At 38.4% G+C, this 16,026-nt stretch overlaps 1 protein-coding gene across 1 annotated transcript in view; it reads left to right on the forward strand.

Annotated features, from left to right (window-relative positions):
* The window catches only part of LOC113067750 (semaphorin-3aa-like), a 31,791-nt gene extending 15,976 nt beyond the window's left edge, over positions 1 to 15,815 (forward strand). The window contains exons 4-17 of the mRNA XM_026240206.1: positions 3,649 to 3,768; positions 4,338 to 4,431; positions 4,524 to 4,643; positions 6,596 to 6,738; positions 6,861 to 6,975; positions 7,291 to 7,360; positions 9,119 to 9,263; positions 9,582 to 9,801; positions 10,244 to 10,335; positions 10,533 to 10,574; positions 10,661 to 10,818; positions 11,952 to 12,019; positions 12,399 to 12,544; positions 13,430 to 15,815. Coding sequence (XP_026095991.1) covers positions 3,649 to 3,768; positions 4,338 to 4,431; positions 4,524 to 4,643; positions 6,596 to 6,738; positions 6,861 to 6,975; positions 7,291 to 7,360; positions 9,119 to 9,263; positions 9,582 to 9,801; positions 10,244 to 10,335; positions 10,533 to 10,574; positions 10,661 to 10,818; positions 11,952 to 12,019; positions 12,399 to 12,544; positions 13,430 to 14,161 — 2,265 coding nt within the window. The 3' untranslated portion in view covers positions 14,162 to 15,815. The remainder of the gene's footprint in view (positions 1 to 3,648; positions 3,769 to 4,337; positions 4,432 to 4,523; positions 4,644 to 6,595; positions 6,739 to 6,860; positions 6,976 to 7,290; positions 7,361 to 9,118; positions 9,264 to 9,581; positions 9,802 to 10,243; positions 10,336 to 10,532; positions 10,575 to 10,660; positions 10,819 to 11,951; positions 12,020 to 12,398; positions 12,545 to 13,429) is intronic.
* The last annotated feature ends 211 nt before the right edge of the window (positions 15,816 to 16,026 follow it).

A 16,026-nucleotide genomic window follows, 5' to 3' on the forward strand; every position in this document is an offset into this window, starting at 1 on the left:
ATGTGTATGTGTGACCTGTTTTACTCAGGCCGGGTGTTGCATGTGCACTTTGGCTTGATTGATCACGGTTGCCTTTAGCGAAGGAGTTTTGCTGGTGCACACGCTCGTCTGTTCCTCTCGAGAGTTTATATTCTGTGTTTAGATCCAGCAACCCTTGGCCCTTCTTTAAAACAGAAATGGTTTATTTATCAACCCGGCTCTCGCTTGCTCTGTACGTGTGTGTGTTGTTTCTGATGGTAATTTCACGGCTGGGTTCCCGTTGAGATGGTGGGGCAGAAGGGGAGAAGGATTATTACAGATAATTCACCAGACCTACTTCTGAGAGATGTACAACCTTAAATAAAGTCACCTGATATTGCAATGAGGTGCATAAATCACGTGTTTACCACATGCATCCTAAAGGAACCGTAGCTTTTGGCACTGGCTATGAAGGGTTTATCAGGCGTTACATACACACAAATTCACCAGCTCAGAATAATGGCATTTGCGTGCTGTGAAAATGTTTGTTCTGGAGACAGAGTTGTTGAAAGCTGCTAGCGAGAGAGCATGAATGCTTGATTAGGGTATTACCAGAGCATTTCCTTCTCCGCAACCATAAATCTCTTCATTCTCACATTTGGCTTGGCCAGCCGAGGCAAAAACAAGCCCAAAACGACAGCTGGTACAACTGCCCCGCTGCTCGGTCGAAACTCTGGGTGATTCATGTGAGACAAGGGTTAAATATCTCAGCAGCACTCTTCATAACTATTCATTCAAGTCTCAGTACTATATATTTACAATAAATGCATAATTTACAAAGAATTAGTGAGAATCAGTTCAGTTATTAAATACTTATGATAATAAAGCGCTTTATAAAAAATGCTGAGTGTGGGTTAGTAAACTCATGGCTGCTAGTTGCTGTAGTTGACAACTGTATAGTGTGTAACAACATTATGCAGTGAATCTCAAATATTAGCTGTGAAATTGTCTTAAATCTATCTTATGCATGTTTATGAATCAACTGTAATAGTGTTATGTCCAAATACTGGCACTTTTGAATCATTATAGTTCCACGTATATTTTTACTTCCTCAGCATTCTTTGTGAAATATTTATTTATTATTCATTTTATAAATTATCTAGATTATTTTTTTTTTTGGTATTTGCTAATTTACTTATTTCCTTTTACTTTAAGTCACTTGTTTTGTAATATATTTATTTTATAATTTGTTTATTTGTTGTTTTTAATACATTTAAATGTAGTTACTTTGCCATTTCATACTTAAATTTGTGAAATCTACTCGGGGTTGAGTCATCTTTAAAACTCATTATGTATTCTGAATAAATTAGTGCTATCAAATCGATTAATAGTGATAAATTGCATCCACAATAAAAGCTTGTTTACATAGAATATGTGTGTGTGCTGTGTATATTTATGTGTAGAATTAACAAAAATATTTAAATATTTAAGAAATATTTACATATATAAATATGAAAATGTATATATAAACAAACACACACACACACACACACACACACACACACACACATATATATATATATATATATATATATATATATATATTAGAAGGTTTTATTTTGGATGTGATTAATCGCAATTAATCAATTTGACAGCACTAGAATAAATGTGAAATATTCTTATTCATATTAAAGTAAGTCACTGAATTGATCATATTTTTTCAACCCTTCACACTGGCTGCGAGAACATTTATTAAAGGCAAAAATCACTATAATGAAGCTATTTTCATCATTTAATGACACAGTACAGCATGACTATTTTAAAATCATCTGTTCTGTTATCAAGAATTTAAAATTGCACTGATGTTACAGTGAAGTTCTGAATATTTCAATTTTTGTTAACTAATGTAAAACCCTGGTAATATATGTACAATTTGCCAGATTGGTGCAGGCTAATCTACAGTAGCTGTATTTTTTTATATATATATATATATTTAACTGTGCGTTAGGTTTGACATTGACAAGCCCTATACTGTTATTATCTTTTCATGACTTCACTCATGTGTGAATTAAATTAGTCACTACCGTGTTGTTAGTATTGTACGTAATTACAGATGTGTCTAAATCGTAATCCCCAACACTCTTTGCTTATCTTATCTGAAAGGGTATCATATATCTCTCACTCTCATGAAAGTACACTCACTTTTCTGCTTCACAGCTTTGGCCGCGAAGCAGGTCCTTTCTTTATGGACCTTGAAGATAAAACAGCAGGGTTATATGTGTCTAATTACACAGTAGTTACACTGTAATTATACTACACCACCCAGTTATTACAACTTGAGGTTTGTATACATAGTAAACTTCGGAGAGTGCCAGTTCAGCCACCTCTCTCTCACGTGAACACCACACTTGGCTCTGTCGCAGCAGGCGAGGGCCTTAAAAACAATACCGGCCATGGGAAACTTAAAACATTCCGCCTGTTGCAGGAAGGGATGAATTTTATAGTGCACGTGGAATTATTATGTTAGAAATACACACATTTCCTTTAGCTTGGAAAAGCCATTACATTGAAACACTAAAGTGCCTTTGTGTGGGTTGACCAAGATGGGTCACACATATGTGTAAGCAGCGATCGGATTGGCGGTTGCAGGTAATTGAGGTCACTGGATTTGTAAGAAAACTGAACATGTTGCCAGAAAATCTGAGCCTTATACAAGCATTTATTATCTGCTTTGAATAGCTTGCTCAAACTGAACTGAACTGGATGTAATCGAGGGAAACAGGCCTGCATTTATCTATTGTTTGGCTTTCTTCACACACACGTGTGCTAAATAAGAGTGTGTATGTGTCTTTGTGGTGAAAACACACACAGAGATGACAACACCCTTTCCTGTGCTCTTAAATGACAACTCTCATTCAGACAGCACACATCGGGCCGAGACCATCAGTGTTTACACAGATGGACCTGCTTTATTTTCTCAATAGCTGTGGAAAGGTGTGTGCATGCGCATGGTTGTGTGTTTGTTCGTGCAGTGTGTTTATAATGTGTCGGTTTATTATTGTTGAACCCTGGTCCTCGCATATCTTGCAAATGAAAGGGAGTTAAAGAGCATTCATTCACATGAAACAATTCACTCATCGGCTCTCGCCAACTCATTCAGATGGCCTTAAGACATGTGCTATACATTTACCTTTCATCAAAACCAGACACACACACACTTTTCAGCGCTAATGAGAGTTGGCTGACAGGATATTGTGATGGATGAAACAGGTGGGATCGTCATTACTCAACCGTCATGAACTCAAAGGCAATTTAATTACAATAATATCTTAAATATTAGGTTTACGTAGATTTTAAATGTCTCATTTACCTATTTATTACGGATCTTGTGTCAATTTAGATGTTCTTAAAATGTAAGTGCAGTATTTCATCATGCATCATAAATGTAAAATAACTGCATTGCATAAGAGGGGTTATACAGAACCAGAGAGTCTGAAAGTGAGAAATTATGATATTTACAAACTGTTTTCACATTTTTTAAAGAAAATGTGTGTGGTTCTTGCTTAAAAGTAGGTTGATAAGGTGTTCGGGTTGTTGCTTTATATCCAAGTTCCATATACAATATCTTCTTAATAGACATGTTTTATATTATCTTGTTTAACAGATATTTTTGTATGTTGTCTTTTTCAGAAAGAATGCTCAAACTTTGTGCGTGTGCTGCAGCCATATAACCAGACACATATTTACATATGTGGCACCGGAGCTTTCCATCCTATCTGTTCCTACCTGGAGATAGGCAAGCGAGCAGAGGTACACAACACAGTCGATATTAATAATTGATCAAATTAATTATCTTAGTCTAGTTCAATCTCAGGAAAGCAATGGCCCTAAAACATACTCACATGCTCATGTGCGTACATACAAGATCTCCAAGGCACATTCACCAAAACATTTAAAGAAATGAAAAGGAAATTTATAGTGCCTATCTGCTGCTAACATCTACCCTGTTAACAATTTCGGCCCAGTGAAGTAGAAAATGAGAGTGTCACAAAGCACAAATGTGTTATTTAGAAGTGCCTCAACTGTGGGAAATGAGATGGCCTTTACACTGTGGAAAAATGTCAGTGAATTTCAAGATTTGATCCACGCAAATTAATCATGGCCTGAGCACGCTGAACATAATAGAAGATAACTTGAGAGCTGTTTTTTTTTTTTTTGCTGTGATTTGGGAGATCCAAATCTAAACAGGTTTCTATGAATGTTTTTTTTTTTTCAAAAACAGCATCTTTTTGACAACTTTTTGAATATTGAGAGACTCACCTCTCCATTTATTATTCATGCCTTGCTGTGGTTGGTTAATTCATTATCCTTTTGCTCAGGACAACATCTTCAGACTGGATGCCAACTACATTGAGAACGGACGTGGGAAAAGTCCCTATGATCCAAAGATGCAGTCCTCATCCCTCCTGATTGGTGAGTTAGTCAGAGATGGTGATGTTTTGGTTTTAAAGTTTTAGAATCAGTGTTAACTAATTGGAGATTTCATACTCTTCTTTATATGTCAGATGAAGAACTGTATTCTGGAACATCAGCAGACTTCATGGGACGAGACTTTGCCATTTTCCGAACACTTGGGTCACATCATCCAATCAGAACGGAGCAGCATGATTCTAGATGGCTGAATGGTAAAAATGCTGTGTTCTCAACTACTTCAGGCTGGTTATTGAATATATACACGTTTACATTGAAATGCACACCATGATATGAACCAAGTGACTCTTTGAATAAATCACTGAATCATTCTTTCACCAGATTTGTTCAATGAGGGAGTAACTGTATTATTAATTTAACTATTTTTTTTAAATTCTGAAGTGACTTCTGTCTTTGTGAGCAAGTGATTAAATCATTCAGTCAAATGGATCTGTTCAAAAATTTGGATCAGTTCAGGAACTAATCAAGTGACTGTCTTTATGAGTGATTTACTGAATAATTTATTCAACTTATTTGTTAAAAATGCTTATTCTTTCAAGAAAAAATTAAGTATTTGTCTTTATGAGTGAGTCACTGAGTCATTTATTCAACCAATTTGTTCAGAAAGACTTGATTTATTCAGGAACAAATTAAGGGACTGCCTTTTTGAGCATTGTTTTGAATTATTAATTCAACTAGTTTGTTCAAAAATGCTTATTAAATCAGGAACGAATCAAGGGACCATCTTTGAGCGAGTCACAGATTCATTTATTTAACTGATTATTTCAAAACTGCTGATTTATTAATTAATGCGTGTTGTTTGGAGAGGCACAACAGTTAATAATGCTTCTACCTCATTCTGTGATATGAGATATTAGTCATGCTGCCCATTCCTAGTTGAAATATTGTCTCAGTGTGTATTTTTAAGGAGTTCACAAAGACGTTATATATACATATGCTTGCGTATTTGTCTGTCCATGTGTTTTTATAGACCCTTTATGATTTTCATTCTAGCACTCAATTTCTATCCTTAACTGCCTGGTAAAATCATCACACAGTATATGTTACTTTGCTAAGCATGTGTCTGCCAAGAGCAAATGTGTGAAATAAATGTAAATTTATGGGTTTTCTTTAGTGTGCACAAGTTTATGTCCCTTTACATGAATGTGTATGTGCCCATATCTGTGTGAGTGAAAGAAAGAGCCTCTTTGTGAACGTCTGCAGGAGAGATTAGCCCGGCCGGGGTGTTGAGTGTTTCCTCTAACATCCCGCCTGCATTTTTGCAGACTTATGGAACACAAAAGGTCAATATCAAGATAGGAGAGTCGGTCAGTGTTTTCCCATGAAGTTAATCCTGTCTCAGCTGTTCCTGCAAGTGGCTCTCATTTCAGTCCTCACACAGGGTCACCATCCACGCCATCAATACCCTCCTATATCCGCGAGGAAAGGTGCTTTTCAAAACGCTCATCTCACCTTAATCCTCACCATCTGTTACCACGGATACATCGGACGTTAGTTCTATTTCACCCGCTCTGAAAGCTGTCTCTCTCGCACAAAAGAGGCAATGTCGTTTGGAGGATTAGTCAAATGGATATTCTATCAAGCTTTTATCAATAGAAACACGGGCCTCTCGCCATCTTCAGACAATGAAGCCGATGGCTGTTGATGGTTATTCTTCCCGCACTTCAAAGAGGATCAGTATTTACAGGGCAAACATTCGAAAGTTTGGCTGGAACAAGTCGAGTTAAATGAAGCAGTCGGTGTATTGAATGACATGGGCGGCACTGTTTCATTGGCGTCTCTATGGACACATACACACTCTCAGTGCATGAACGGAGTCACTCTTTGGTAAATGTTCGTTCCGCAGTTTAAGCACCACATCCTGTTGGGTCTGTTGGGCCGTAATGCAGCACTGCATGTTGCTTTAAGCGTGTGCCGCCCACGTGGGTGGGGGACTTGTTACATTTCGTTTCTGCAAGAGAGAGCGGTCACGGTTGGGTAAGAGTGATCCCCCTGTAACTGGCGATACTGAGGTCTCGGCTCATTTTGGAACAGCTAAAAGGGATTCAATGAAGTGTTCACTCATTTCTTTAAACAACTCAATTTCTTCCGTTTCTTCTTTCAGTCTTGTGGAAATTGAAGTTCTGATGCATTGTGTGTACTCCAGACCCCAGGTTTCTAGGAATACACCTGATCCCAGAGAGCGATAATCCTGAAGATGACAAGATCTTCCTGTTCTTCAAAGAGAACGCCATGGATGGTGAACATACAGGCAAAGCTACTATCTCCAGGATAGGACAACTGTGTAAGGTATCATCACAGATGGAAACATAAATCATGCACATTCAAGTGCATTTGGAAATAATGTCAGTATTCAAAGCTTTATGGGGTTTTTAAAGAAGATGTGACTAATCTACTTGCATTTTCTCCAGAATGACATGGGTGGACATAGGAGTCTTGTGAACAAATGGACCACCTTCTTGAAAGCCAAGCTGACTTGCTCAGTTCCCGGCCTCAATGGAATAGACACGCATTTTGATGAACTGCGTAAGGAATTTCTATGAACGTTTAGTTTGAACATAATTATATGAACAATAATATGAAGTCGGAAATGCATCTTTAAAGAAATCTTGTGGGAAATCCATGAAATAGTTAAGTCGACAGCATCCATGGTATGCTGTCACCACTGGAAACAATTTCTACTCATCCCTCAAGCTTTAAAAAACATGGAAGTTTATGGGGCAAACTTGCAACAGTTGGCCCATAAACCTCCATTGCAACATTCCAGATGCTGTCAGTAGAGTTTAAGGTGTTTTTTATCCACTTTTAATAACTCCAAATGTTTCTTTATTTCCCTTCCAGAGGATGTGTTTCTAATGAGTGCTAAAGACCCAAAGAATCCAGTGATCTATGCTGTGTTTACAACATCCAGGTAATACAGACATACTTAAAATACATACAATTAAGCGTTTGAAACATTTGAAGAGAAGTTGCATAGAACTCTTTCCTTTCCTTTCCTTTCCTTTCCTTTCCTTTCCTTTCCTTTCCTTTCCTTTCCTTTCCTTTCCTTTCCTTTCCTTTCCTTTCCTTTCCTTTCCTTTCCTTTCCTTCTCATTACATTCCTTTCCTTTCTTTGCTTTTTTTATTGGTCTTCTTTGTTTTTTTCCTGTGTCCTTCTTTATTTTTTGTTTTCCCATACTATTCCTACCTCCTTTCCTTTCCCATATAATTTTTCTCCTTTCTTTTCTGCCTTTTTCCTTCTTTCCTTCCTTACTTAATTTCTATATTCTATGCCTTACCTGACCTTTTTTATCCCTTCGTTCTTTTTTCTATCCTTTCTTCGTTTTTTCTCTTCTCTTTTATGAGATGGCAGTGATTTTTTTTTAATGTGTTTTTAGGAGCTTTGCAGGGCAGTAATCAGGTTAGACTCAGACAGGCGCTTCACATCACTACACTCTGGATGGGAATTTCCTCCTTATCCTTGTCTCTGCCCTCTCTTACCTGTTTCCCCATTCAGCTTCGGCTCAGCACAGCTCAGACGAAATATGATTAAGGTGGTAACCTGAATCTCACTCCCCAGCCAGACACCCTCTTCTCTGTGCCTGCTGGCGAGGAGCAGAGGGTTGGGGAGGGGTGTAGGCAGTAACAAAAGCAGATAAACGATGTTCAAAAGAAAAGACTTTTAAGATGATGGATGAGCACACTGTGTGTGTGTATGGAGGTGTGCGTGCATGTAAACACAAGATGAGGAAGAGGACAAACATATCACGATTAATCACTGTCAAAAAGCGAGAGAGAAGCAAAAGCAGCGGTCGTCCAAACCTGCACATCCTGTTCATGTGTTCCCACCTCACTGATTTCCTAATGTATGCAGGGAACACAACACTCGAAAATTCAATTACGGGCTTTAAAGAATTAGACTGCTTTAATTGGTTTTCTAAGTGCCCCATTTCTGAGATGAATAGAAGTGCATTCTAGGGACTTGCTTTTAATATTGCCACTTAATGAGGCATGAACGCTGGGGTGATGGATCAGTATTTTATGTCTCGCTTTATCTGGGTATGTGTGTTAGAGTGTGTAAGCACATGTATGTGTGTGTGCATTTTTATGTCTGGGACCCTGACTGAGTGATGGGGAATTAGTTTATTCATGTGCCCTGTGGTTAATTGATTTTCTCGCTAATTAACATTTTACAAATGCTATGGGCTGATCACCACAGTGTGTTTGTTCTCATGGCTGTTTAGGGGGAATAGGGGCTTGGATACACACACATACACTGCAATACAAATGCTAATTTTATACATCACATGAAATCAAAATCAACCCTATTAACTGTGTTAACACACGTTTCTGCTCTTATTGTGTGTGATACATTTGTGCATATTAAATTTGTCTTCATGATCTTTCATCAAAATGTACAAACCCAGATGACATTGCCAAGCCCTCTTAATTTTTCATTAGTCTTCATAAAGACTTTTCAATCTGTTTTGTCAAATCCTGATCCAAAAAAATAAAGAATCCACACATGTCCTGCCCAATTTATTCTTGGTAAATTAAAATAATTTTAATACATTGAAATGGATCATTTACTTTTGATATATACACTTCTAGTAAAACTTTACACAAAGTGTCAAAATATTTTGTTTTCTATCAATGATTTAGCTTCTGTTGTCTCTTCTTCTTTCCTCAGTAATATCTTCCGTGGATCGGCTATATGCATGTATAGTATGGCAGACATCCGAAGGGTATTTCTAGGTCCATATGCCCACAGGGATGGGCCAAACTACCAGTGGGTTCCCTTTCAGGGCAGAGTGCCTTACCCCCGTCCTGGCACAGTGAGTACTGGCCAATATATCTGGCATTATCACAAAACTGACAAACTATAGCTTCATATATGTGCACTTGGTAAAATACTTAATTGCATTATTTTTTCAACCGGTAATTTACTGTTATTACCCTAACTGTTTGCTTGCACATTTAAAACTAAATTTGTCTAAAAATTATCCTAAAATACATTGCTGCATTACTTTAAATGTATACTTAAAGAACTAAAATCACACTACATTATTCAGAGTGTGACATTGAAACTTGAACCTGTGCATCAATGAGATTTTTTTTAACCCTTAATCCCTCTCCTCCTTTACCCACCATAGTGTCCCAGCAAAACGTTCGGAGGCTTTGACTCCACTAAAGACCTTCCTGATGATGTCATTACATTTGCACGCCTGCACCCAGCCATGTATAACCCCGTGCAACCCATGGGTGGGAAGCCCATTGTGGTGCGCACAAATGTGGAGTACCAGTTTACTCAGCTGGTGGTGGATCGTGTAGAAGCTGAGGACGGCCAGTACGATGTCATGTTCATCGGCACAGGTTAGTAAAACCAACCAGGACATCAATACAGAAATATAACTGCTGTATAAAGCCAAGAAATCACTCCACTTTTATAATTCACAAGCAGCTGTTCACAAACGTTTTGACTTATTCTCCTCAACAAAGGCTCTATGACTTTTCCAGTTGCATGTGATTTACAGGATAAGGATATGCTAATGGTTTTTATACTGTTCAAACTGTATATTCTATGGCCCTACACCTAACCCTAACAGGAAACTTTGTGCATTTTTACTTTCTCAAAAAAGCTCATTCTGTATGATTTATAAGCATTTTGAAAAATGGGGACATGGGTTATAAATGTCATTTCAACTCATAATATATACTAATTTATTTCATTGGCACTTGAAAAAAAATACTCTTACAATTACTAAGAAATGTTTTACAAATGATGAATATTAAAAAATTCGAATCTTATAATCAGATTTAGGAACTGTGCTGAAGGTGGTGACCATTCCCAGGGAAAGCTGGTATGATCTGGAGGAAGTGGTGCTGGAAGAGATGACGGTGTTCAGGGTATGAGTGCCAACTGTTCATTACCCAGAGAGCTGTGTTTCTGCTTGCTATTGGAATCGAAATCCTCCAACTATAATTTTCACCTTAGTACATTTAATTGCTCCCCCATAAATCTGTCTACATAGCCACAGCATGTCATCCAAAAAATATCCTCAGATCTTAAAATGAGATTAAACTTGTTCTGTTTTCCCTTCTAGGAGCCAACACCTATTACTGCCATGGAGCTCTCCACTAAACAAGTACGTCTGCTTGATATTACTCTTCACCAGCCATTAACAGTGAGCAAACCGTGTCCTAATAGACTTATATGTTCATCTGTCAACAGCAACAGCTGTACCTCGGGTCAGATTTAGGGATTTCCCAGATGCCCCTGCACCGCTGTGAGGTCTACGGGAAGGCCTGTGCCGAGTGCTGCCTGGCAAGAGATCCATATTGTGCCTGGGACGGGACAGAGTGCTCTCGATATTTTCCAACTGCTAAGAGGTAAGTACATATTTGATGAGGATTATTTTATTCTTTAACATTTTGGTAGCTTTATTTTGGAATATGGATCAAATTACATATTCTTAAAGAGACAGTTAATTCACCGATAAAAGTTTTTCCATTTATTTAGCCTCATGTTATTTCATACCAATATGGCTTTCTTTCTTCTTTGAAACATGAATAACCGTTTTTGTCCAGAGGAGTTATTTTGGACCCCATTAACTTTCATTGTATGGACAAAAAAGCATTTTTCTAAATATTTATGAGAGTAAACGAAACTATTTTTGGTGAACTATCCATTTAAGTCAATGACATATTAACACAAATTATGGCACCATATTCACTTTTCAGGTGTTTAGTGCACTACAAACTCTGCATCTGGACACACATGCGTCGACAAGCGCAAACACCTGGATCCAAGTATTTCAGGCTGCTTTTAAACACACTATTAACACATGCTCACAATACGCCGCATATCCTCTGTTAACACACACGCACACACACACTGCATGCTTGGCCAGCAAAACCTTCACAGAGGAAGAAGAGGGCCATGGCTTTGGTCTCAACACACCCTCTTGGTCCACACACTAGTATGGGTCCACACGTCGCGGTTATTACAAGATATTTGAAGGTTGTGAGGTTTGAAATTCAGTAATGAACATCATGAAAGATCTCTCCATGAATCATGTTTCTGAATTAAAACTAGGGCACATTCAGCACTTTCTTTCCTGCATACACATAAAAGTGTGATGTGAACCACAGAACCACATGGAATTATTTCCCTTTCTGGCTTTTTATGTGGACAAACAGTTTATCCCCATCGGATGAGTCATTGTTGGGCAAAGTTGAAAGTGCCGCGGAGGCACATTGTTTACGTTAATGTTTTAATTATTGTTGTATAAAGCTAAAGTATTTCACCATATAAACCTCACATCATCTTGAGATTGTCTGAGACAATATGGTACAATGTAGTTGTTTGATTGAAACAACAGTGCCCTCTAGTGGCCAGACTGAAGTAGTGTTGCAAATACTAAACTTAATACTAGGTCAATTTTAGTGTTTTAGAATATGCAAAGATCTACATTACATGCGTCTAATCCAATTTATTTATTTATTCATTTATTTTTTTACAGGAGAACGAGGCGTCAGGACATCAGAAATGGGGATCCTCTTTCCCAGTGCTCTGATCTGCACCACAATGGTAAGTATATTTATTTATTTATGATCAAACATAATTAATAGGTTGTCAAAACCAACATGAGGATATGCACAGTTCTTGCAAGTCACCTTATTTCAAGAAAAAAATGCTTGAAAAAAGCTCTCCTTAGATATTCTATAACATTATATACAGTAAGGACCATTCATTACACCTCTTCTGTAATATAATGTTTAAAAATTGTGCAGTTGTGAAATTGCACCTCAAAAGAAACGTCCTGTAACTAAACATTAATTAAATCAGCATGCCTGAACATTTGAGAAGGACTGATGCATTGGAATCTTTCATTTATGTAGGCTACACTGGCACACCGTTCTATTTCAGCACTGAACATTACCTCCTTGTGTGTGTTTGTGTGTGTTAGATGATCTGGAAGGATACAGCAGTGTGGAGGAGAGAAGTGTGTATGGCATAGAGAACAGCAGCATGTTTCTGGAATGCAGCCCGAAGTCTCAGAGAGCTCTAATCTACTGGCAGCTACAGAGACCCAGTGATGAGCGTAAACATGAGGTACACACACACACACACACAAACTTATAAATAACGTAGGTCAGCAAAACATGCACTTAAATAATATGCTGTCATTGTGATCATTGGAAAATCCATGCAGGACTGCAAATAATATAAACGACTTAATGTATTGGAACCATTTTCCCATTTCTCTTGGCGTGGTCAGTTTCCAGATTCTTCACACATTAGATCAGTTGGCAATCTTAAAGGTTTTAACAGTCTAACACTGTTTTGAATTAATTTAAAGATTACTGCTATTCTGTTTAATCTGTCCAAAGTAGCAGTCATTTTGTATGAATGCAGAAAGAACATTTTTAATTTTCACATTACAAATGTCATTTCTGTGTCATAAGCTTTGCCAAACACACATGGAATCGCATTAGTCTGCTATTGGTTGGCCAAATAGATACAGAAGCACCACCCTAAACTCACTATTGGTTATATAAGTATTGCAGTGTCCGATTGACCATGAAGTTTTAGATGAAGATATTATAATAGTTCAAGTTAAACTGAAACATTTTTAATAGCCCCCCCCCCCCCCCCCCACACACACACACACACTACTACTACTACTACTAAATGAAGGTATTTTATTTAATAGGATATGACATAGTGACCCCCCTTACCACCCACTATCACATACACCAGCTGTGTTTCTCTTTCAGATATTATCAGGCAAAAAATAGTGCTAAAGTAACACCTCACCGCAGACGGTCATTATGTTAATGTAATAATGGTCAGATTTCAGCCTTCCTGCTGTGTAAGAAAATCCCCAGCTGTGCTGTAGTTTTCTTTGCACCCCATGTGTAAAATCAGCAGTTACGTTCTGAGGTTAAAATCTATGAAAATGTGTTCATAAACTCAATCTGTTTTTCTCCATGTCAGATTGTGATTGATGAAAGGCTGAGTCTTACAGGCCAGGGTCTGCTGATCCGAAGTCTAACCCAGGCCGATTCGGGAGTGTACCACTGCCACGCCATCGAGCACGGCTTCATCCAGCCCCTGCGGCGTATTAATCTCCAGGTCATCCCGTCTCAGCGCGTGGGCGAGCTGCTGCTCCGAGCAGGCGCCAACGATAAGGATCCTTCCCCTAAACACAAACTCTGGTACCGGGATTTCATGAGCCTCCTGGAGCACCCAGACCTCAACAGTGTGGATGAGTTCTGCGAGCGCGTTTGGAAGCGAGAGAAGAAGCCAAAGGGAAAGAAAACCCCCAAAGTCAACCCCATCGCTGGCGTCGGGACAAAAACAGATAAGACCCCTCAAAGGACGGCTCAGAGTTTGCAGAACCCAACGCAGAGGGTGCAAAACACACCAAAGGTGCAGAACAACCCAACTCCTCAGATTCTCCCAAAGTCCACAGGTTTGCAAAGAAGTCAAATCCCGGGAAGTACAGTGAGCACGGAGAGCCAAAGCATCAAACCGGACACTCAAAGCATGCAGAAGGTCCAAAGTGCTCCTGAGAACCAAAAATCACAACCCAGCCAAGGAAAAAGAGGTACCCAGACCCCACAAAGAGGACCTCCTAACACAGCCAAGTGGAAACAGCTTCAGGAGAACAAGAGGGGGCGCAACCGCAGGACCCACGAACAGCAGAGACCACCGCGCAGTGTGTGAGATACACTCACACACACTCAAGAGTCACTTGTAAACATCCGCATCAGTCACTCATACAACAGACATAATCGTGCATAATCAATAGCACAAAACTCAAAAATGGTGAATCCTGCTCACGTCTCTTGTTCACCAGGGAAAGCACATTGATTTTGTTGTTGTGATGTGACAGCAAAGACCTTTTACACTCCTAGTGTTACAGATCCGTCGTCATACACGTGATGTTTTCATCAGAGGATGTGCGGTGGTCGTTTGCCAAAAATCCTTTGCGATAAAATGGGATAGTGCCAATGGAAAAAGAAGAAGAACTCTTTTAACAAGATATGAACAAAAGTCATGGTGGAGTGAACTGGGCACCTGGAAAACTGGAAGCCAGTTGCTTAGATTTGTAAAGACTGTAATATATAAGCAAGCATTGTGCTGTAGATAGAACAACACTAAGTAATTATGGACACAACTGGTCAAAGGTGAAATTAAGGCATGCCTTAGTAACCGCTTGTCTAACCTCTGATCCTCAGAAGCGTTTTGATGTTCGTGTTAATTATGTTTCAGATAATCAAGTGGGCCTGACTGACTAAAAACAGTCAATAACTGTGGTGACCATTTCTGCCAAAATTTAAGTTTCAAATACAACGTGCATGAGTTGAATGAATAAGCTCTTCCAATCCAGTTGCATAGTGGAACTATCTGACGATTACAGCCGCCTAGATGATCGTTTTAAATGTTGGTTGCCTAAAAATGAAAGAACGTCTTTTGAAAGATGTTTTTAGATACTTCCATAATGTCTGTAGTGTATTTCTAAATTATTATTACTCATATTACATACGTTTGCGTCATTGATTTCCTAAATCAGTCTATGTTAGGCTGAATGCTGAGTGACCCTAGTATATGTACATATATAAACAGCAGAACACCACTTGATTATTTATTGCTGGTTGGTTATTGTTTATTGTTCAAAGGGTTGCATTTATTTTTTATATAATTTTTTTTTTTTTCTATGCATTTGTAAACGTGGCTCATTGGCCACAATTCACATAGGCGGACCAAGTATTTGTTTTTAGGCTCAGATTCTTGTTGAGTGTTTGCAGATCTGTATTCTTTTAATTCAGTTGTACATGCTTCCTTTCTTAAATTCAGTCATTCTTTCTTTTTTCTGTCTTAAACTTGTTTAGGTCTTGTTTTAACTTCATCGTGCAAAACTAACGAGAAATATTAAATCATCTCCAATGATTAGCTGTGAATCTCCCTAAAAAAATGTGTGGATTAGGACAGATTATGCCGTGGAGAACACACTGCATGTGAATTCTTCCTTTGTGCATCTTTATTTTTTATAGTCAGTGTGTCGTGCGAGAGGTCATTTTTGTGCCATGCAAGATGTACAAGATGTGAATATTTTTTCCATTTGCATCTAGACATACCCTGTCCCTTTTTATGTATTATAGGTCTATAGGTCTTTTCACACATACAGGTTTCCCCCCACAAAATTGTCATTTCAATGCAATGCAGAGGTATCTCCAGCAGATGGCCCTGACCCAGATGGAGTTGATTTGGAGCTGGCTGGTGCAACAAGGGAGGAGAAGGGAGCTGTCAGTTATGTAAAATTGGTGTTTCTGGCATGCATTTGGTTGTCTAAATAAATATTTCCTCTATAATTTCAGGGTGGTTGTGGGTGGATTATTTGTATATTTCTTTGATGTATATTTCTTTTGATTTTTGCAGCATTTGGAGGACACATGTACTGTAGGCCTAGTCAATCTGTGAATGTTGTTGACTCTCATATTGTGTTTGGTGAGAGGTGAAGTTACCACATCACGTAGTTTACAGTCTATTTTTTTTTTATAGTCACAATACATAGTCAACTTTTGGAG

Source organism: Carassius auratus, chromosome 4 (genome assembly GCF_003368295.1).
Source record: "Carassius auratus strain Wakin chromosome 4, ASM336829v1, whole genome shotgun sequence".
NCBI classification, from domain to species: Eukaryota; Metazoa; Chordata; class Actinopteri; order Cypriniformes; family Cyprinidae; genus Carassius; species Carassius auratus.